Genomic DNA, 20,619 nt, shown 5'->3' with positions numbered 1-20,619 from the left:
CTGCTGAGGACTGGGGTAAAGTCATTTTCTCTGATGAATCCCCTATCCGATTGTTTGGGGCATCCCAAAAAAAGCTTGTCCGGAGAAGACAAGGTGAGCGCTCAGTCCTGTGTCATGCCAACAGTAAAGCATCCTGAGACCATTCATGTGTGGGGTTGCTTCTCAGCCAAGGGAGAGGGCTCACTCAACATTTTGCCTAAGAACACAGCCATGAATAAAGAATGGTACCAACACATCCTCCGAGAGCAACTTCACCCAACTATCCAGGAACAGTTTGGTGAAGAACAATGCCTTTTCCAGCATGATGGAGCACCTTGCCATAAGGCAAAAGTGATAACCAAGTGGTTCGGGGAACAAAACATCAATATTTTGGGTCCATGGCCAGGAAACTCCCCAGACCTTAATCCCACTGAGAATTTGTGGTCAATCCTCAAGAGGCGGATGGACAAACAAAAACCCACAAATTCTGACAAACTCCAAGCATTGATTATGCAAGAATGGGCTGCCATCAGTCAGGATGTGGCCCAGAAGTTAATTGACAGCATGCCAGGGCGGATTGCAGAGGTCTTAAAAAAGAAGGGTCAACACTGCAAATATTAACTCTTTGCATCAACTTCATGTAATTGTCAATAAAAGCCTTTGACACTTATCAAATCAAATCAAATGTATTTATATAGCCCTTCGTACATCAGCTGATATCTCAAAGTGCTGTACAGAAACCCAGCCTAAAACCCCAAACAGCAAGCAATGCAGGTGTAGAAGCACGGTGGCTAGGAAAAACTCCCTAGAAAGGCCAAAACCGAGGAAGAAACTTAAAGAGGAACCAGGCTATGTGGGGTGGCCAGTCCTCTTCTGGCTGTGCCGGGTGGAGATTATAACAGAACATGACCAAGATGTTCAAATGTTCATAAATGACCAGCATGGTCAAATAATAATAATCACAGGCAGAACAGTTAATTTATGAAATGCTTGTAATTATACTTCAGTATTTCATTGTAACATCTGACAAAAATATCTAAAGACACTAAGGAAGCAAACTTTGTGTAAATTAATATTTGTGTCATTCTCAAAACTTTTGACCACGACTGTACACTAGTGCTACGCAATGATATATAGACCACGCCCCACGCCCTACCCCTTCGTGTGAGGTCCTCCCAACCCCCGCCGCTCTCTGCTCCACCCCACCCCCTCCTCTCCTCTCCTCTCCTCCCCCTCTGTCTCTTCCTCCCGCCCTCCAACCCGTCCCCGTGTCCCAGTAAAGCGCTTTGAGCTCCGGGACTCGTCCTAGTAGCCTAACGCCGTCAGATGGAAACATGGCGACAGAGGTGAGAATGAATAGACTAATCTATCGTCTTCTTCAGCCTATGTCTTTCCCTTTACCTCTATGGGCATGTGGTTGCATTGTCTTCCATGTGAGCAGGTAGCCTTGTGGAGACGGTTGTAACCTATATTCTGAACCGTTTGAATGGCGTTTGTCAGTAACAGCAAGGTTAGCCCTATGATAAAGATTGTGTAGCATACAATCATTTCAATCTCTGTTACCCCGCAACAATAGAAATCAACACAACAGTTGTTTATTTACGTATAAAAAGTTCATTTCGAATATAACATTTGCTCAAACGGGTCAGGCAGGCAGGTTCATTTTGGCAAATAAATCATCTGCTTTGATTAGAAATGGAAGGCTTGTCATTGTAACACTTCTTCGGTCACCCTGACCGACATGGCATGTGAATATCATATAATCCCTATATCATTATATTGCCATATTAAAGGCGTCGGGAGGCTACGTGCCTGAATAGAGGTTAGTTAGAGGAATTCTCTTTGTAGCACGAACGGCATTTTCCAGGGCTGTGTAGCCTATGCTACAACTTGTGCTTGAGAACAGGGATAAACAAGCAATCCTCGCGCCGTTAAGCTGTTTTGGTGAAAGCAGAGCTCTTATTTTTTTGTCTCTAGAGTTCCGCCGTTAATCCGGTATAGGCAGGCTGGCCCGTGCTAGTGCTGAAACCTACTAAAGAGATATCAGCACCGTGGACAGCAACCCATTGAGGTCAAGGAGAGAAAATCTCCGCGTTTACACGGATCTTTTCATTTCCGTTATTCGGTCCAACTGCCCTTTTTATTGCCTTTCATTCATCGACACATTGGGGAAACAAGCTTGACGAACCATAACAGCCTAAACTAGTTTCCCAAAGCAAGAAACCCCCCCACGCCTAAACGGCTAAGTCCACAACTATGGACATCAAGCTTCTTTATGGGGGGGGGGCATTTGGTGCCATCGTTGGCCTATTGAGCCTTCTAACCCTGTTCTTACAGAGATTGATCTGTTGTGAGCGGTTCTGTGATGTTGGGCCTTCTTCTCTTGGCTCAATTCCATGATCCGGCTGCTGTAGCAGTGTGCATGGTCAGGAGAGAGAGAGAGAGAGAGGTAGACAAAGAGCTACAGAGAGAGGAGGGGGAGGGGGAGAGAAGAAAGGAGAGAGAGAGAAGAGAGAGGGGAAAGGAGAGAGAAGAGAGAGGGGAAGGGAGAGAAGGAGAGAGAGAGCTACAGAGAGAGAAGACCAGTTAGAGAGAGAGGAGGGAGAGTGTGTCTGTGTCTGGGCCGTGATCCAACGGACTGCCAGACAGACTTTGATTGAACACCTCTCCTCTATCATCGTATACCCCTAAAGACTACATCAGCCACTGTTTGTATACATTACCTCTTGAACAGAGAGTGTGTGTGTGAGAGAGAGGGAGCGAATGAGCAGTTTAGTTTTATTCTCATGGTGAGTCATACACACTGCTTCCTCAGAACCAGAAAGTTAATCCATATTAGAATTCTATCCACAATCTCTCTCTCGCTCCCCCTCTCTTCCTCTCTCCTCTCTCTATCCCCAAATATGGGTGGGTGGGCGTGTGCGCGCTCTTATGTGTGTTTGTGTCCTGTAGTTCCATAACCTCCAAGAGTTGAGGCACAGTGCATCTCTGGCCAACAAGGTGTTCCTGCAGAGAGACTACAGTGATGGGACCACCTGCCGCTTCCAGACCAAGTTCCCTTCTGAGCTGGAGAGCAGGGTGGGTAGTCTAACACACACACACACACACACACACACACACACACCCACACACACACACACCCACACACACACACACACACCACACACACACACACACACACACACACACACACACACACACACACACACACACACACACACACACACCACACACACACACACCACACACACACACACACACACACACACACACACCACACCCACACACACACCACACACACACACACACCACACACACACACACACACACACACACACACACACACACACACACACACACACACACACACACACACACACACACACACACACACACACACACACACACACACACACACACACACACACACACACACACACACACACACACACACACACACACACACACACACACACACACACACACACACACACACACACACACACACACACACACACACACACACACACACACACATGGCTGAAAAGGCCGCTAACTGAGTGTCTCTGTCAGATTGAGCGGCCGTTGTTTGAGGACACTGTGAAGAGGTTGAATATCTACTATGCGGAGGCAGAGAAGATGGGAGGCCAGTCCTACCTGGAGGGATGTCTGGCCTGCGCTACAGCCTACCTCATCTTCCTCTGTATGGAGACACGCTATGAGAAGGTGAGACCGGGCTAAACCACCACAATAGAACCACAGTAGAACTTCAGTAAGACCCCAATAGAACCACAGTAGAACTTCAGTAAGACCACAAGAGAACCACAGTAGAACTTCAGTAAGACCACAATATAAACACAGTAGAACCACACAGTAGAACCACCACAGTAGAACCACACAGTAGAAACATTACGACCACAGTAGAACCACACAGTAGAAACATTACGACCACAGTAGAACCACACAGTAGAACCACCACACTAGAACCACATAGTAGAACACCACAGTAGAACCGCACAATAGAAACACATTACGACCACAGTAGAACCACATAGTAGAACCTGAGGCCCACAATACCAGTCTCAACAGCAACAGTGAAGAGGCGACTCCGGGATGCTGGCCTTCTTGGCAGAGTTGCAAAGAAAAAGCCATATCTCAGACTGGCCAATAAAAAGAAAAGATCAAGATGGGTAAAAGAACACAGACACTGGACAGAGGAACTCTGCCTAGAAGGCCAGCATCCCGGAGTCGCCTCTTCACTGTTGATGTTGAGACTGGTGTTTTGCGGGTACTATTTAATGAAGCTGCCAGTAGAGGACTTGTGAGGTGTCTGTTTCTCAAACTAGACACTCTAATGCATAGTCGGGGCCAAACGTTTTGAGAATGACACAAATATTAATTTTCACAAAGTCTGCTGCCGCAGTGTCTTTAGATATTTTTGTCAGATGTTACTATGGAATACTGAAGTATAATTACAAGCATTTCATACGTGTCAAAGGCTTTTATTGACAATTACATGAAGTTGATGCAAAGAGTCAATATTTGCAGTGTTGACCCTTCTTTTTTAAGACCTCTGCAATCCGCCCTGGCATGCTGTCAATTAACTTCTGGGCCACATCCTGACTGATGGCAGCCCATTCTTGCATAATCAATGCTTGGAGTTTGTCAGAATTTGTGGGTTTTTGTGTTGTCCACCCACCTCTTGAGGATTGACCACAAATTCTCAATGGGATTAAGGTCTGGGGAGTTTCCTGGCCATGGACCCAAAATATAGATGTTTTGTTCCCCAAGCCACTTAGTTATCACTTTTGCCTTATGGCAAGGTGCTCCATCATGCTGGAAAAGGCATTGTTCGTCACCAAACTGTTCCTGGATAGTTGGGAGAAGTTGCTCTCGGAGGATGTGTTGGTACCATTCTTTATTCATGGCTGTGTTGTGAGGCAAAATTGTGAGTGAGCCCACTCCCTTGGCTGAGAAGCAACCCCACACATGACTGGTCTCAGGATGCTTTACTGTTGGCATGACACAGGACTGATGGTAGCGATCACCTTGTCTTCTCCGGACAAGCTTTTTTCCGGATGCCCCAAACAATCGGATAGGGGATTCATCAGAGAAAATGACTTTACCCCAGTCCTCAGCAGTCCAATCCCAATCCCAGCTGAATCAACTTTAGGAGACGGTCCTGGCGCTTGCTGGACTTTCTTGGGTGCCCTGAAGCCTTCTTCACAACAATTGAACCGCTCTCCTTGAAGTTCTTGATGATCCGATAGATGGTTGATTTAGGTGCAATCTTACTGGCAGCAATATCCAGCAATATCCAATGACGACGGCACGTGTTTCCTTGCAGGTAACCATGGTTGACAGAGGAAAAACAATGATTCCAAGAACCACCCTCCCTTTGAAGATCCAGTCTGTTATTCGAACTCAATCAGCATGACAGAGTGATCTCCAGCCTTGTCAACACTCACACCTGTGTTAACGAGAGAATCACTGACATGATGTCAGCTGGTCCTTTTGTGGCAGGGCTGAAATGAAGTGGAATTGTTTTTGGGCGATTCAGCTCATTTGCATGGCAAAGAGAGACTTTGCAATTAATTGCAATTCATTTGATCACTCTTCATAACATTCTGGAGTATATGCAAAGTGCCATCATACAAACTGAGGCAGCAGACTTTGTGAAAATTAATATTTGTGCCATTCTCAAAACACTTGGCCACAACTGGACTGTCCTCTTGCTCAGTTGTGCACCGGGGTCTCCCACTCCTCTTTCTATTCTGGTTAGGGCCAGTTTGCACTGTTCTGAGAAGGGAGTAGTACACAGCGCTGTACGAGATCTTCAGTTTCTTGGCAATTTCTTGCATGGAATACCGTCATTTCTCAGAAGAAGAATGGACTGACAAGTTTCAGAAGAAAGTTCTTTGTTTCTGCCCATTTTGAACCTGTAATCGAACCCACAAATGCTGATGCTGCAGATACTCAACTAGTCTAAAGCAGGCCAGTTTTATTGCTTCTTTAACCAGAACCGTTTTCAGCTGTGTTAGCATAATTGCAAAAGGGTTTTCTAATGATCAATTAGCCTTTTAAAATGATAAACTTGGATTAGCTAACACAACGTGCCATTGGAATGGTTGCTGATAATGGGCCTCTGTACGCCTCTGTAGATATTCCATAAAAAATCTGCCGTTTCCAGCTACAATAGTCATTTACAACATTAACAATGTCTACACTGTATTTCTGATCAATTTGATGTTATTGTAATGGACAGAAAAAAAGCTTTTCTTTCAATAACAAGGACATTTCTAAGTGACCCCAATCTTTTGAACGGTAGTGTATGTTCATTACTTTGTCATACTGTCTCCCTCTTTTGTTATTTCTTTCTCTCCCTGTTCCCTCTCCCCCTCTCTCTCTCCCTTTCCTCCCCCCTCTTTCTCAATCTCCCCCAGGTGTTGAAGAAGATAGGCAGGTACATCCAGGAGCAGAATGAGAAGATCTACGCCCCCCGAGGTCTACTCATCACTGACCCCATTGAGAGGGGCATGAGGGTCGTATCCTTCCAGCTACTACTGCTGCTCTGTGTGTGTGTGAGAGAGAGACAGACAAAGAAAAACAAAGATAGAGATGAAGAAAACAATATAGACAGAGAGAGGGTGAACAGTACACATGTATGAGATTTAAAGAGGAAGAAAGAGATGGAGCGAGAGAGATGACGAGTCAACAGTATACGTGGGCTCCCAAGAATAAGGATCTTGTACAGTGCGTGTGTTTTGGATAGACCCAGCCCCTCCTTATAGACCCAGACCCTACTTATAGACCCTCCTTATAGACCCAGACCCTCCTTATAGACCCAGACCCTACTTATTGACCCAGACCCTCCTTATAGACCCATACCCTCCCTATAGACCCAGACCCTCCCTATAGACCTAGACCCTCCTTATAGACCCAGACCCTCCTTATAGACCCAGCCCCTCCTTATAGACCCAGACCCTACTTATAGACCCTCCTTATAGACCCAGACCCTCCTTATAGACCCAGACCCTACTTATTGACCCATACCCTCCCTATAGACCCAGACCCTCCCTATAGACCCAGACCCTCCTTATAGACCCAGACCCTCCTTATAGACCCAGACCCTCCCTATAGACCTAGACCCTCCCTATAGACCCAGACCCTCCTTATAGACCCAGACCCTCCTTATAGACACAGACCCTCCTTATAGACCCAGACCCTTCCTATAGACCCTCCCTATAGACCCAGACCCTCCTTATTGACCCAGACCCTCCTTATTGACCCAGACCCTCCTTATTGACCCAGACCCTCCCTATAGACCCAGACCCTCCCTATAGACCCAGACCCTCCCTATAGACCCAGACCCTCCTTATAGACCCAGACCCTCCCTATAGACCCAGACCCTCCTTATAGACCCAGACCCTCCTTATAGACCCAGACCCTCCCGATAGACCCTCCCTATCGGAGTATGTTCCTTCCTTTAACCCCATCCTGTCCAGATCGAGATCTCTATCTATGAGGACCGAGGCTCCAGTGGCTCCTGCTCAGGCTCCAGCTCTACGTCCGGTAGCAGTGCTCGGTGACCGGGTACATGTCACCTCCTCGCCACCTCCTCGCCACCTCCTCGGTCCCTGGAACGCAACACCCAACCACAGTGTTCGGTGACTGGGTCCACGGCACCTCTACCCCCCTGATCCCTGGAGCTCTACAACCCTGGTCCCTTAGAGAACCACCCCGACAGCAGTTCTTGGTGGGCTGGGTATGCCTCACCTACCGCAACCACAATGGCCCTGACCGTAACAAACTTGAGCTAACCGACCGAACATTCGATTGCAACTGAACCACATGGACCGAAGCAGATCAAGCTGAATCTATCAACGTTGGGAATACTGACGATTTGAAATTGCATTTTGGTTACGTCCCAAATGGCAGCTTCTTCAGGCCCTGGTAAAAAAATACACTATATAGGGAGCCATTTGGGACACAAGTCCTCCTATAGTGCACTAGTTTGGGGCTCTGGTTTAAAGTAGTGCACTAGTTTGGGGCTCTGGTTAAAAGTAGTGCACTAGTTTGGGGCTCTGGTTAAAAGTAGTGCACTGTGTTTGAAGATAGTAGTGTTCAAGATGGGGACTAGGGTGTCATTTGATATGGAACGATGATGGACTACTACGCACCTACCTGTATTCAATAGTGCACATCATAGTGAAACATTTGAACCAGGGAAAACAGTTCTTATTGGACACGTTTCAGGTAGTCCCTCTACTGTTTCAGTTGGTTTTCTGCCGTTTGCTGTCTTGTGAATAGGCCCACGACCCAGACACGTACTGTAGGAGATCTAGGGTGCTTCCCAAATGGCACCCTATTCCCTATATAGTGCTCGAATTCTGACCTGGGCCCTAGTAGTGCACTATATAGGGAGTAGGGAGCCATTTGGGATGCAGCACTACACAGCTCGGCTGAGATGTAAACCACATGGATGGGCTGATAGTAGCAAACAGATGAATGCAGCTCGTTCCATCCAGAGACATATATTTTAGCCTGTATAAATGGCTCAGGTACCATCCACTGGTCAGTGTCATGATGCAGCTTGGTATCAAACACTCCACAACCCAGCTAACCTCTTGTCTTCAGTGCTGAACCACCAGCTCTCCTAGATCATGATTATGCAAAAACACAGCTACCTGTATAGACTATGTAGCATCCTTTAACATAGTGTTCTTCAGTCTTGGTGTTTTAGTGCTGGTCTGGAACAAAAGCCTGCACCAGGACCCTGTAATAAAGTCATGAACAATTCTTCCTGCACGCGCACAAACACTCCTTCCTTTTTTGCTACACAAACCCTCCTCCAAAGAACCATAAACTGCCAAAATGTCATTATTTATTGATGTGAAGCGTCTGCCTTTTTATTGTCATCTGGGACATGTTTATGCAAAAGTAGAGAACTGGAACCTTCATAAAAGTAGAGAACTGGAACCTTCATAAAAGTAGAGAACTGGAACCTTCATAATGCTTGTTGTTGTTTGATACTCATGATCAGAAGAACTTTAATAAATAACTACTGCTCTTCCATCACTCCATTTTAACATGTCATTATTTTTGCCAAAAAAAGAAGTGTATAGTTGTCCAGAGTTGAGGGATCAAGGGTCACTCCTTCTAGCATCATACATGTCAAAGTTCATCCGGTAGGACCTTGACACTCCTGGAGCATCATTGGAGTCCATGGGAGGGCTGTTGTCAAAAGTAGTGCACTATATAGGGATTAGACCAGGGCTGTTGTCAAAAGTAGTGCACGATATAGGGATTGACCAGGCTACCATTTGGAACTCAGTAAAGCAATCCCCATGGAGGCATGTGACTGAGGGGCCCTTAGCCTCATATCTCCATTCAGACCATGGAGAGGGCCAGTAGAAATAGGAGGGAGAGCCCAGAGAGGAGGGGCCCCGGCCGGGGTGAGGAAGAGCGGACCCCCTGGAAGAACGGAGCTACAGCTGCAGAGAGATGGAGAAAGAGGGTAGTAACGAGTGGGTACAGTCTAGGGTTAGTGAGGGTGGTAACGAGTGGGTACCGTCTAGGGTTAGTCTGAGGGTAGTAACGAGTGGGTACCGTCTAGGGTTAGTCTGAGGGTAGTAACGAGTGGGTACGGTCTAGGGGTTAGTCTGAGGGTAGTAACCATGGGTACAGTCTAGGGTTAGTCTGAGGGTAGTAACGAGTGGGTACCGTCTAGGGTTAGTCTGAGGGTAGTAGAGTGGGTACCGTCTAGGGTTAGTCTGAGGGTAGTAACGTTAGTGGGTACCGGGTACAGTCTAGGGTTAGTGAGGGTCTGAGGGGTACCGTAACTGAGGGTAGTGGGGGTACCGTCTAGGGTTAGTGAGGGTTAGTCTGAGGGTAGTAACAAGTGGGTACCGTCTAGGGTTAGTGAGGGTAGTAACGAGTGGGTACCGTCTAGGGTTAGTGAGGGTAGTAACGAGTGGGTACCGTCTAGGGTTAGTGAGGGTAGTAACAAGTGGGTACCGTCTAGGGTTAGTGAGGGTAGTAACAAGTGGGTACCGTCTAGGGTTAGTGAGGGTAGTAACAAGTGGGTACCGTCTAGGGTTAGTGAGGGTAGTAACAAGTGGGTACCGTCTAGGGTTAGTCTGAGGGTAGTAACGAGTGGGTACCGTCTAGGGTTAGTCTGAGGGTAGTAATGAGTGGGTACCGTCTAGGGTTAGTCTGAGGGTAGTAACGAGTGGGTACTGTTGGTAGGTAAAAGGAGAAGGAACGAGGGAGGAGAGCACCAGGCATATCATCAGTCCCCTCCATCCCTCTCTACTCACCCACACATGCCCTCCCGTCCTTGGTGGGCTTGTGGCCCCTGGAACATGTCTTCCTGGGGCCACAGTTATAGTGGCCGTAGGTGTTGATGCAGACTGGACGGCTCTTAGGGCACACTGGGGGCCCACTCTGTTGCTTACACTCGTTGTTGTCTGGGGGAGGGTTAAGGAGGGGGGTGTTAAGGATTTCATCCCCAACAAACATTTGGTTGATGAAATATTTTCATCAACTAAATATTTTCTTGAAAGAGAGTCTGATTCACTAGTTGTTGTCTGGCACGGGGCAGGGGAGGGCCAGGGTGGTTGGTGAGGGAGAAGGGAGAGGTAGTGAGGCATGAGGTAGTCAGACAAGGGGATGGGTGAATAGAGGGGTTGGGGGGGAGCAGTGTGAGGGTGAAGGGTCAGATGGAGGGATGGAAAAGTATGGGAATAATTGATTACAGATAAGATCTTGTGCTTTGAAAAGATTGTTGGATTCCATCAATGTTGTTGTATTGATTTATTAGGGATGGTTAATTATTCTAAAACAAAGAAAAGAGCAAAAGGGGAACAGTTTGACTTGTCAAGAAAAACAAAGAAAAGTAGAACAATAAGGTAACACTTACAGAGAAGATGACACTTATGAAAGATCGAAGCAAAACAGAGATAATCTACTAGTTCAAATGACAAACAATATGGAGTGTCATTGGTCTTCGACAGTATACATTATCTTGATGACAAGGCATATTTTTTTATTTTGCTTCAAGGCATCTCATTCACTGCCCTCATATACCTGCAGAGATAGAGAGGACCAGAGAGGAGCGAGAATGAGAGAGCGAGCAGAACGTAATGTATTTATCAGTATGTTTTACTATATTGTAAATGTTGTTTATATTCCATCTATACTCTGCCAGACAGATCTACATACCTGCACAGCGGCCACTCTTGACAAAGAATCCTTCCCCACACTGAAAAAGACCAGGACGTCAGTTCAAAGACATTTCCCAGCTCCACCATTTTGAATGCTAACAGAATGTAGTTGATGATTCAGTCACTCGTATTTCATCTGATGCTCTTGGGAGAAAGTCTAACATGCTGACTGCACCGGGCGTCCGCATGTGGAGTTTGTCCACCCACACCAGACGCGATCAGAACACGCAGGTTGAAATATCAAATTAACTCTGAACCAACTATATTCATTTGGAGACCGGTTGAAAAGCATTAAACATTTATGGCAATTTAGCTAGCTTGCTGTTGCTAGCTAATTTTTCCTGGGATATAAACATTGGGTTGTTATTTTACCTGAAATGCACAAGATCCTCTACTCTGAGAATTACTCCACAGATAAAACAGAGTTTGTTTCTAGTAATCTCTCCTCCTTCCGGCTTCTTCCACTTCGGACTTTATATGGCAGTTGGCAAACAACTTTAAGGTGCATTACCACCACCAACTGGACTGGAGTGGGGAACTCAGTTCATCTTTCAATCACCCACGTGGGGCCTCCCGGGTGGCGCAGTGGTTAAGGGCGCTGTACTGCAGCGCCAGGCTCTGTCGTAACTGGCCACGCCCGGGAGGTCCGTGTGGCGACGGACAATTGGCCTAGGTTGCCAGGTGCACGGTGTTTCCTCCGACACATTGGTGCGGCTGGCTTCCGGGTTGGATGCGCGCTGTGTTAAGAAGCAGTGCGGCTTGGTTGGGTTGTGTATCGGAGGACGCATGACTTTCAACCTTCATCTCTCCCGAGCCGTACAGGAGTTGTAGCGATGAGACAAGATAGTAGCTACTAACAATTGGATACCACGAAATTGGGGTGAAAAAAGGGGTGAAATTCAACAACAAAAAACAAACAAAAAAATCACCCACGTGGGTATATGCTACTAAAAACCAATGAGGAGATGGGAGAGGCGGGACTTGCAGCAAATAGAATCAAGTTCTATTTTAGCGCCTTTTTACGCAGACACTCATTGACGCGCGCGAGCACTGTGGATGCAATGATTGAATAACATGTAGGTGTGGTCAGCATGTAACTGTTAGGAATCTCCACACAATGTAATTAAACAGAAAAACTACTGTCGTCATTGGGTGAGAATGTAGTCGCTGGTGATGGATTGGCTGAAACTTTTACCCAGGGTCATAGTTCATTTGTCATGGTGTAAGTCCGCGTACCTGGGTATCAGGGGTCAGCACAGACTCCTCCCCCTCTTTAGGGTAGCCAATCTCCATCACAGAGTTCATGTCACCAGGCTGCAGTGGGCGGGCCACGGAACGGCCATCCGGCCAATAGACCTCCACCACGGTGACCTCGTCCTTGCCTGTGAGCCAATGTGAAGAAAGGAAGATAAATGCACAAGCTATCCAGAACTACTAGCTAATATGTCTACAAGATGTCTACTGCACAGGAGGTTGGTGGCACCTTAAATCGGGCAGAACGGGCGTGTGGTAATGACTGGAGCGGAATGGTATCAAATACATCCAATTATTTTAAGGTGTTTCATGCCAGTCCATGTGCTCCGTTCCAGACATTATTATGAGCCGTCCTCCCCTCAGCAGCCTCCACTGCGCCCTATGCACTCGTGGAGATCTGAGAGGATTTGATTGGTAGAAGCAGTATGGCGAAACTTCCACATCCTAACCAGAGGGGAAATTGGAGCAATTATCGTATTGACTGCATCTATTAAATCCTTTCAGATCTCTACAAGTGCTTAGGGTCTAGGGGTCCATTTGTGATTAGGCCGTAAATGGGAAGTAAACAGGAAGTTACCCAGTCCAAAGTGGGCGACAGGCTCCATCTCACAGAGGTACCCCGAGCCGCCATCGATGATGCGCATGAGAGCCCCACTCCGATTGGTGTAAGCCGTGACCCGGGCCCCGCGGGCGAAGGAGCCGAACCGCGTGCGGGGATTACACGCAGCCAGTGATTGGACGAGCCCTGTCAGGGTCAAAGGTCAGAGGGTAAAGCTGATGGGTCAGGAATATGTCGGGTGATATCATGGGCCCTGTTCAAACACTTGAGTTCATCCTCCTTCCTTCCATATAAATATGATAATAAGCAAGGAGATGACACATTGATTTGTAATCGTCGCCTTGCATTAAAATATCTAAATGAAATCTCATCCGCTTGCAGTAATTCTCCACCAGGGGACAGTAATGAGGTCGTGACCATAGAGAAAAGGGGTCTGGATGGATAGAACCCGTTGTAGCAGGATCAGTACTCCAGCACTGCTGTTCAATCACCAATATTAGCGTAGAGGTTGTTTTTTTTTCAACCCAAAATAATAAGAAAATTGACTACTTTAAAATGGAGAAAGCCCATGCTGTCACAGGAGCCATTATGGCTATACAATATGGGTAGACAGTACACTGTCCCGCTCTCAGCACATATCAAAGCTGCAGGCTAAAGTTAAATCTAGACTTGGTTTCCTCTATCGTAGTCGCTCCTCTTTCACCCCAGCTGCCAAACTAACCCTGATTCAGATGACTATCCTACCCATGCTAGATTACAGGTCAGCAGGTAAGGGTGCTCTAGCTGTTCTTTACCATTCGGCCATCAGATTTGCCACCAACGCTCCTTATAGGACACATCACTGCACTCAATACTCATCATCTCTGTATACCCGTCGCAAGACCCACTGGTTGATGCTTATTTATAAACCCCCCCCCCTCGCCCCCTCCGCTTGTCAGGATGTGTGTTTTGTCCTATATTTATATGTTATTCTTTGTATATATGTATATTTTTTAATCCCCGTCCCCGTAGGATGTCTTTTGCCTTTTGGTAGGGCGTCATTGTAAATAAGAATTTGTTCTTAACTGAATTGCCCTAGTTTAATAAAATACATATATTTTATATTAGTTTAATAAAATACATATATTTTATATTAGTTTAATAAAATACATATATTTTATATTAGTTTAATAAAATACATATATTTTTTAAATATGGCAAAGTGGCAAAGATATGCCGTCCATCTACCTCTATGTTAGTGACTGACCTGAGTGACCTTGAAGACAGAGATGGGCTGAGAGGCACTCTCCCCATGAGCCACCAGCAGGTCCAACTGACCGTCCCCGTCAAAGTCTGTTACCGTGGCACCTGTCAATCACAGAGTCAACACATCAAACGGCCAATCAAAAACAGGGCCTGTTTAACCCTAGTAAACCAGGGGAACTACCTGAACCAGGTGTGTTGTAATTTATGTTTTTAACTAATACTAAAACAGAATAAATCAGTTTAAGAAGACTTTATTAATCTTGTATAAAAGGGGAGTCAAACTCCATTTCTTGAGTGCCGAGTGTCTGCAGATTTTCGCTCCTAGTTTCCTTGATAAAGGAAGGTCATTGAAGAGTTAGGATCTCCTCTCACCTGGTTGTCATGGTCTTAATTAGACACGGAAACAACAAATCCAGCTGATACACGGTCCTCCGGGGATTGAGTTTGACTCCCCTGTTGTATAGGGACCAAAAGAATGAGTCTGCATGGTGTGGTTACCTGTACCCCGGCCCTGTGGCTCTGCTGCCTCCCCCACGTTTAGCTCCTCTATCTGGGGGTCAGCACCAGTCCTCCTGGCCACCCTGGAGGAGCAGGCAGACAACACACATCAGAAACGCTTTCTCTCTCACACACACACACACACACACACACACACACACACACACACACACACACACACACACACACACACACACACACACACACACACACACACACACACACACACACACTTCAAGTCAAAGTTGGTGTCAGGGGTCAGAGGTACCTAAAGAGCCTGTTGGGGGCGTGTCCTCTGTAGGCGATGTTGTTGAAGAAGATGTCCAGCTCCTGGTCATTGTCAAAGTCAGCAGCAATGACCGTCCGCACAGGAGAGGGAGAGGAGAACGACCCACTGGCTATGTCCTGAGGAGGTAGCGAACAGAGAGGTTTATGGTCTTTGTTTCCATCCACTTCCCTACGATCTCTTTCACCAACCTCCCTCTCCCATCCTGCTCCAACCCCACTCCTCTCCAACCTCCCTCTCCCATCCTGCACCAACCCCACTCCCCTCCAACCTCCCATCCTGCTCCAACCCCCACTCCCCTCCAACCTCCCATCCTGCTCCAACCCCCACTCCCCTCCAACCTCCCATCCTGCTCCAACCCCCACTCCCCTCCAACCCCCATCCAACCTCCATCCTGCTCCAACCTCCACTCCCCTCCAACCTCCCATCCTGCTCCAACCTCCCTCTCCCATCCAGCTCCAACCCCCACTCCTCTCCAACCTCCCTCTCCCATCCTGCTCCAACCCCACTCCTCTCCAACCTCCCATCCTGCTCCAACCTCCCATCCTGCTCCAACCCCCACTCCTCTCCATCCTCCCATCCTGCTCAAACCACCACTCCTCTCCAACCTCCCATCCTGCTCCAACCCCCACTCCTCTCCAACCTCCCATCCTCCCAACCTCCCATCCTGCTCCAACCCCCCACTCCCCTCCCATCCTGCTCCAACCCCCACTCCTCTCAACCTCCCATCCTGCTCCAACCCCCACTCCCCTCCAACCTCCCATCCTGCTCCAACCCCCACCCCCACTCCTCCAACCTCCCATCCTGCTCCAACCTCCCATCCTGCTCCAACCCCCCATCCTGCTCCAACCTCCCATCCTGCTCCAACCCCCACTCCCTCCATCCTCCCAACCCTCCCAACCTCCCATCCTGCCCAACCCCCACTCCTCTCAACCTCCCATCCTGCTCCAACCCCCACTCCCCTCCAACCTCCCATCCTGCTCCAACCCCCACTCCCCTCCAACCCCCAACCTCCCAACCTCCCATCCTGCTCCAACCCCCACTCCTCTCCAACCTCCCATCCTGCTCCAACCCCCACCTCCCCCATCCTGCTCCAACCTCCCATCCTGCTCCAACCCCACTCCTCTCCAACCTCCCATCCTGCTCCAACCCCCCACTCCTCTCCAACCCCCACTCCCAACCTCCCATCCTCCCAACCTCCCATCCTGCTCCAACCCCCACTCCCATCTCCAACCCCCACTCCTCTCCAACCTCCCATCCTGCTCCAACCCCCACTCCTCTCCAACCTCCCATCCTGCTCCAACCTCCCATCCTGCTCCAACCTCCCATCCTGCTCCAACCCCCACTCCTCTCCAACCTCCCATCCTGCTCCAACCCCCACTCCCCCCAACCTCCCATCCTGCTCCAACCCCCCCACTCCCCTCCAACCTCCCATCCTGCTCCAACCCCCACTCCTCTCCAACCTCCCTCTCCCATTTCAACCCCCACTCCTCTCCAACCTCCCTCTCCCATCCTGCTCCAACCTCCCAACCTCCTCCCAACCTCCCACTCCTCTCAACCTCCCACTCCTCTCCAACCTCCCATCCTGCTCCAACCCCACACCTCTCCAACCTCCCTCTCCCATTTCAACCTCCCACTCCTCTCCAACCTCCCACTCCTCTCCAACCTCCCAACCTCCCACTCTCTCAACCTCCCACTCCTCTCCAACCTTCCACTCCTCTCCAACCTTCCACTCCTCTCCAACCTCCCTCTCCCATTTCAACCCCCACTCCTCTCTCTCACCCTGAATCTCTGGTTGTTGTCCTGTAGGTACAGTCTGTGCTGGCCGTTCCAGTTTCCGTAGACGATGTCAGTCTTCCCGTCAGCGTTAAAGTCTGCCAGCGCCACACCTCGGCCGTGCTGGTTGCGGTCCTCCACACCTACACGGGGAGCCACATCACTGTCATCACAACTCCTATGCAGAGATCATGGCTATCGTCCAATTATCTCTCCTTCCTCCCACACACCCACCCTAGACACACACACTCTAGACACACCTGCCTGTTGAGCCATGTCAGTGAAGGTTCCGTCTCCATTGTTCCGGAACAGGAAGTTAGGTCCATTCTCGTTGTCACAGAACACGTCAGAGCTGCTCTGGCTCAGGATTGGTCCAACCACTACACCACGCCCACCTGGTGGGAGGAGACAAACAGGTACATAATACAGAAGATATTAGTTTGTAATGGGTAAGCGCACACACACACACACATTTCTTCCATTCACTCTTGTCCAGTACCTGTGTACTTGTTGACCCCGGCCTGTGCTGCTACGTCAGACAGGGCGATGATGCCGTTGGCCAGGTCACTGGCTGCCTCGTCCATCTCTATCAGGGCATGGGGACCAACATTTCCACTGGCATAGTTAGCTACATACACAGCATAACGCCCTGTACCCTACAGGAGAGAGAAAGAGGGGGATTAGAGAGGGGGGGTACAGACATAGACCACACACACAGAAAATACACACAGCATAATGCCCTGTACCCTTCAGGAGAGAGAAAGAGGGGGTTACAGACATAGACCACACACACAGAAAATATAGAGGGGGGGGTAAGAGAAAGAGAGGGGGTGCGGGCATACAGCCATACAGACGACATAGACACACGCAGATGGATAGACTATTTACATACTTTTCTGTCCACACACGCCACGGAGCGTCCTGCCATCCGATTGGCTACTCCTCTGCGCACGTTGATGTCATCCCCCAGCAGGTCCTCGAAGCGTCCGTTACGGAACTTAAAGAGCTTGTCAGAATATGTGGCCCGACCTTCCAAAAGAAGGTTGCTACTGACTACCAGAGTAACCGTTGTTGTTGTTTAAGCATTGTTGATGGTGTTTGTGTTTACCTGCTGTTATTGTTATTTACCAGAGTAAGCGTTGTTTGTATTGAGGAAGTAGATCTCCTCCCGCCCGTCCCCGTCTACGTCGCAGGCGGTCACCCCGATGGCGTTCCCCAGGGGGTCTCTCAGGGCGTAGAATGGAGAGCTGCGGTCATCCACCGCTATGTTCACCAGCCTCTGCTGACCACGGTCATACTTCAGGACCAGGTTAGGACCGTTGTACCTGAGAATGGAGAACATTAGGAGGTGCAGTGGAGAACATTAGGAGGTGCAGTGGAGAACATTAGTAGGTGTAGTGGAGAACATTAGGAGGTGTAGTGGAGAACATTAGGAGGTGTAGTGGAGAACATTAGTAGGTGTAGTGGAGAACATTAGGAGGTGTAGTGGGGAACATTAGGAGGTGTAGTGGGGAACATTAGGAGGTGTAGTGGAGAACATTAGGAGGTGTAGTGGAGAACATTAGGAGGTGTAGTGGAGAACATTAGGAGGTGTAGTGGAGAACATTAGGAGGTGTAGTGGAGAACATTAGGAGGTGGTGGAGAACATTAGGGTGTAGTGTGTTAGGAGGTGGGGAACATTAGGAGGTGTAGTGGGAACATTAGGATTTAGGAGGTGTAGTGGAGAACATTAGGAGGTGTAGTGGAGAACATTAGGAGGTGTAGTTAGGAGGTGAAGAACATTAGGAGGTGTAGTAGGAGAACATTAGGAGGTGTTAGGAGGTGGGGAACATTAGGAGGTGTAGAGGTGTAGTGAGAACATTAGGAGGTGTAGTGGAGAACATTAGGAGGTGTAGTGGAGAACAGTGGAGAACATTAGGAGGTGTAGTGGAGAACATTAGGAGGTGTAGTGGGGAACATTAGGAGGTGTAGTAGAGAACATTAGGAGGTGTAGTAGAGAACATTAGGAGGTATAGTAGAGAACATTAGGAGGTGTAGTGGAGAACAGTGGGGAACATTAGGAGGTGTAGTGGAGAACAGTGGGGAACATTAGGAGGTGTAGTGGGGAACATTAGGAGGTGTAGTGGAGAACATTAGGAGGTGTAGTAGAGAACATTATGAGGTGTAGTAGAGAACATTATGAGGTGTAGTAGAGAACATTATGAGGTGTAGTAGAGAACATTAGGAGGTGTAGTGGAGAACATTAGGAGGTGTAGTGGAGAACATTAGGAGGTGTAGTGGAGAACATTAGGAGGTGTAGTGGAGAACATTAGGAGGTGTAGTGGAGAACATTAGGAGGTGTAGTGGGTGTAGAACATTAGGAGGTGTAGTGGAGAACATTAGGAGGTGTAGTGGAGAACATTAGGAGGTGTAGTGGAGAACATTAGGAGGTGTAGTGGTGGAGAACATTAGGAGGTGTAGTGGAGAACATTAGGAGGTGTAGTGGAGAACATTAGGAGGTGTAGTGGAGAACATTAGGAGGTGTAGTGGAGAACATTAGGAGGTGTAGTGGAGAACATTAGGAGGTGTAGTGGAGAACATTAGGAGGTGTAGTGGAGAACATTAGGAGGTGTAGTGGAGAACATTAGGAGGTGTAGTGGAGAACATTAGGAGGTGTAGTGGAGAACATTAGGAGGTGTAGTGGAGAACATTAGGAGGTGTAGTGGAGAACATTAGGAGGTGTAGTGGAGAACATTAGGAGGTGTAGTGGAGAACATTAGGAGGTGTAGTGGAGAACATTAGGAGGTGCAGTGGAGAACATTAGGAGGTGTAGTGGAGAACATTAGGAGGTGCAGTGGAACATTAGGGTGAGTGTAGTGGAGAACATTAGGAGGTGCAGTGGAGAACATTAGGAGGTGCAGTGGAGAACATTAGGAGGTGTAGTGGAGAACATTAGGAGTGTGTAGTGGAACATTAGAACATTAGGAGGTGCAGTGGAGAACATTAGGAGGTGTAGTGGGGAACATTAGAACATTAGGAGGTGTAGTGGAAACATTAGGAGAACATTAGGAGGTGCAGTGGAGGTGCAGAACATTAGGAGGTGCAGTGGAGAGAACATTAGGAGGTTAGTGCAGTGGAGAACATTAGGAGGTGTAGTGGAGAACATTAGGAGGTGTAGTGGAGAACATTAGGAGGTGTAGTGGAGAACATTAGGAGGTGTAGTTAGGAGGTGTAGTAGAGAACATTAGGATGTGTAGTGGAGAACAGTGGGGAACATTAGGAGGTGTAGTGGAGAACATTAGGAGGTGTAGTGGAGAACATTAGGAGGTGTAGTGGGGAACATTAGGAGGTGTAGTGGAGAACATTAGGAGGTGTAGTGGAGAACATTAGTAGAGAACATTAGGAGGTGTAGTGGAGAACATTAGGAGGTGTAGTGGGGAACATTAGTAGGTGTAGTGGGGAACATTAGGAGGTGTAGTGGAGAACATTAGGAGGTGTAGTGGAGAACATTAGGAGGTGTAGTCCTAAATGGTAACCTATTCCCTGGATAGTGCACTACTTTTGACCAGAGCCCTATTCCCTGGATAGTGCACTACTTTTGACCAGAGCCCTATTCCCTGGATAGTGCACTACTTTTGACCAGAGCCCCATTCCCTGGATAGTGCACTACTTTGACCAGAGCCCTATTCCCTGGATAGTGCACTACTTTGACCAGAGCCCTATTCCCTGGATAGTGCACTACTTTGACCAGAGCCCTATTCCCTGGATAGTGCACTACTTTGACCAGAGCCCTATTCCCTGGATAGTGCACTACTTTG

At 48.2% G+C, this 20,619-nt stretch overlaps 2 protein-coding genes across 2 annotated transcripts in view; one reads left to right on the top strand and one right to left on the bottom strand.

Moving 5' to 3' along the window:
- Positions 1–1,172: 1,172 nt before the first annotated feature.
- golga7ba (golgin A7 family, member Ba) lies at positions 1,173–9,072 on the top strand. The gene is made up of 5 exons (XM_042316394.1): positions 1,173–1,325; positions 2,932–3,057; positions 3,553–3,705; positions 6,423–6,524; positions 7,485–9,072. Exons 1-5 carry the CDS (start codon positions 1,314–1,316, stop codon positions 7,566–7,568), a joined length of 477 nt encoding a protein of 158 aa, XP_042172328.1. The 5' UTR covers positions 1,173–1,313; the 3' UTR covers positions 7,569–9,072.
- The window catches only part of crtac1a (cartilage acidic protein 1a), a 12,915-nt gene continuing 1,333 nt past the window's right edge, over positions 9,038–20,619 (bottom strand). Inside the window, 14 exon segments of the mRNA XM_042316390.1 lie at positions 9,038–9,473; positions 10,299–10,448; positions 11,203–11,242; positions 12,441–12,586; positions 13,036–13,176; positions 13,179–13,203; positions 14,264–14,364; positions 14,761–14,843; positions 15,029–15,165; positions 16,829–16,965; positions 17,083–17,217; positions 17,322–17,478; positions 17,715–17,851; positions 17,951–18,147. Coding sequence (XP_042172324.1) covers positions 9,370–9,473; positions 10,299–10,448; positions 11,203–11,242; positions 12,441–12,586; positions 13,036–13,176; positions 13,179–13,203; positions 14,264–14,364; positions 14,761–14,843; positions 15,029–15,165; positions 16,829–16,965; positions 17,083–17,217; positions 17,322–17,478; positions 17,715–17,851; positions 17,951–18,147 — 1,690 coding nt within the window. The 3' untranslated portion in view covers positions 9,038–9,369.

Source organism: Oncorhynchus tshawytscha, unplaced genomic scaffold, assembly GCF_018296145.1.
Source record: "Oncorhynchus tshawytscha isolate Ot180627B unplaced genomic scaffold, Otsh_v2.0 Un_contig_2916_pilon_pilon, whole genome shotgun sequence".
In the NCBI taxonomy this organism is placed as follows: domain Eukaryota; kingdom Metazoa; phylum Chordata; class Actinopteri; order Salmoniformes; family Salmonidae; genus Oncorhynchus; species Oncorhynchus tshawytscha.
The sequence above is the reverse complement of the archived record's forward strand: the minus strand, read 5'-3'. Positions and strand labels throughout refer to the sequence as shown.

What these genes read in the sequence shown, in the direction of transcription:
- golga7ba (XM_042316394.1), top strand. An exon ending in TGGAGACACGCTATGAGAAG is followed by an intron (nt 3,706 to 6,422) that starts GTGAGACCGGGC and finishes AATCTCCCCCAG; the next exon opens with GTGTTGAAGAAGATAGGCAG. An exon ending in TTGAGAGGGGCATGAGGGTC is followed by an intron (nt 6,525 to 7,484) that starts GTATCCTTCCAG and finishes CATCCTGTCCAG; the next exon opens with ATCGAGATCTCTATCTATGA.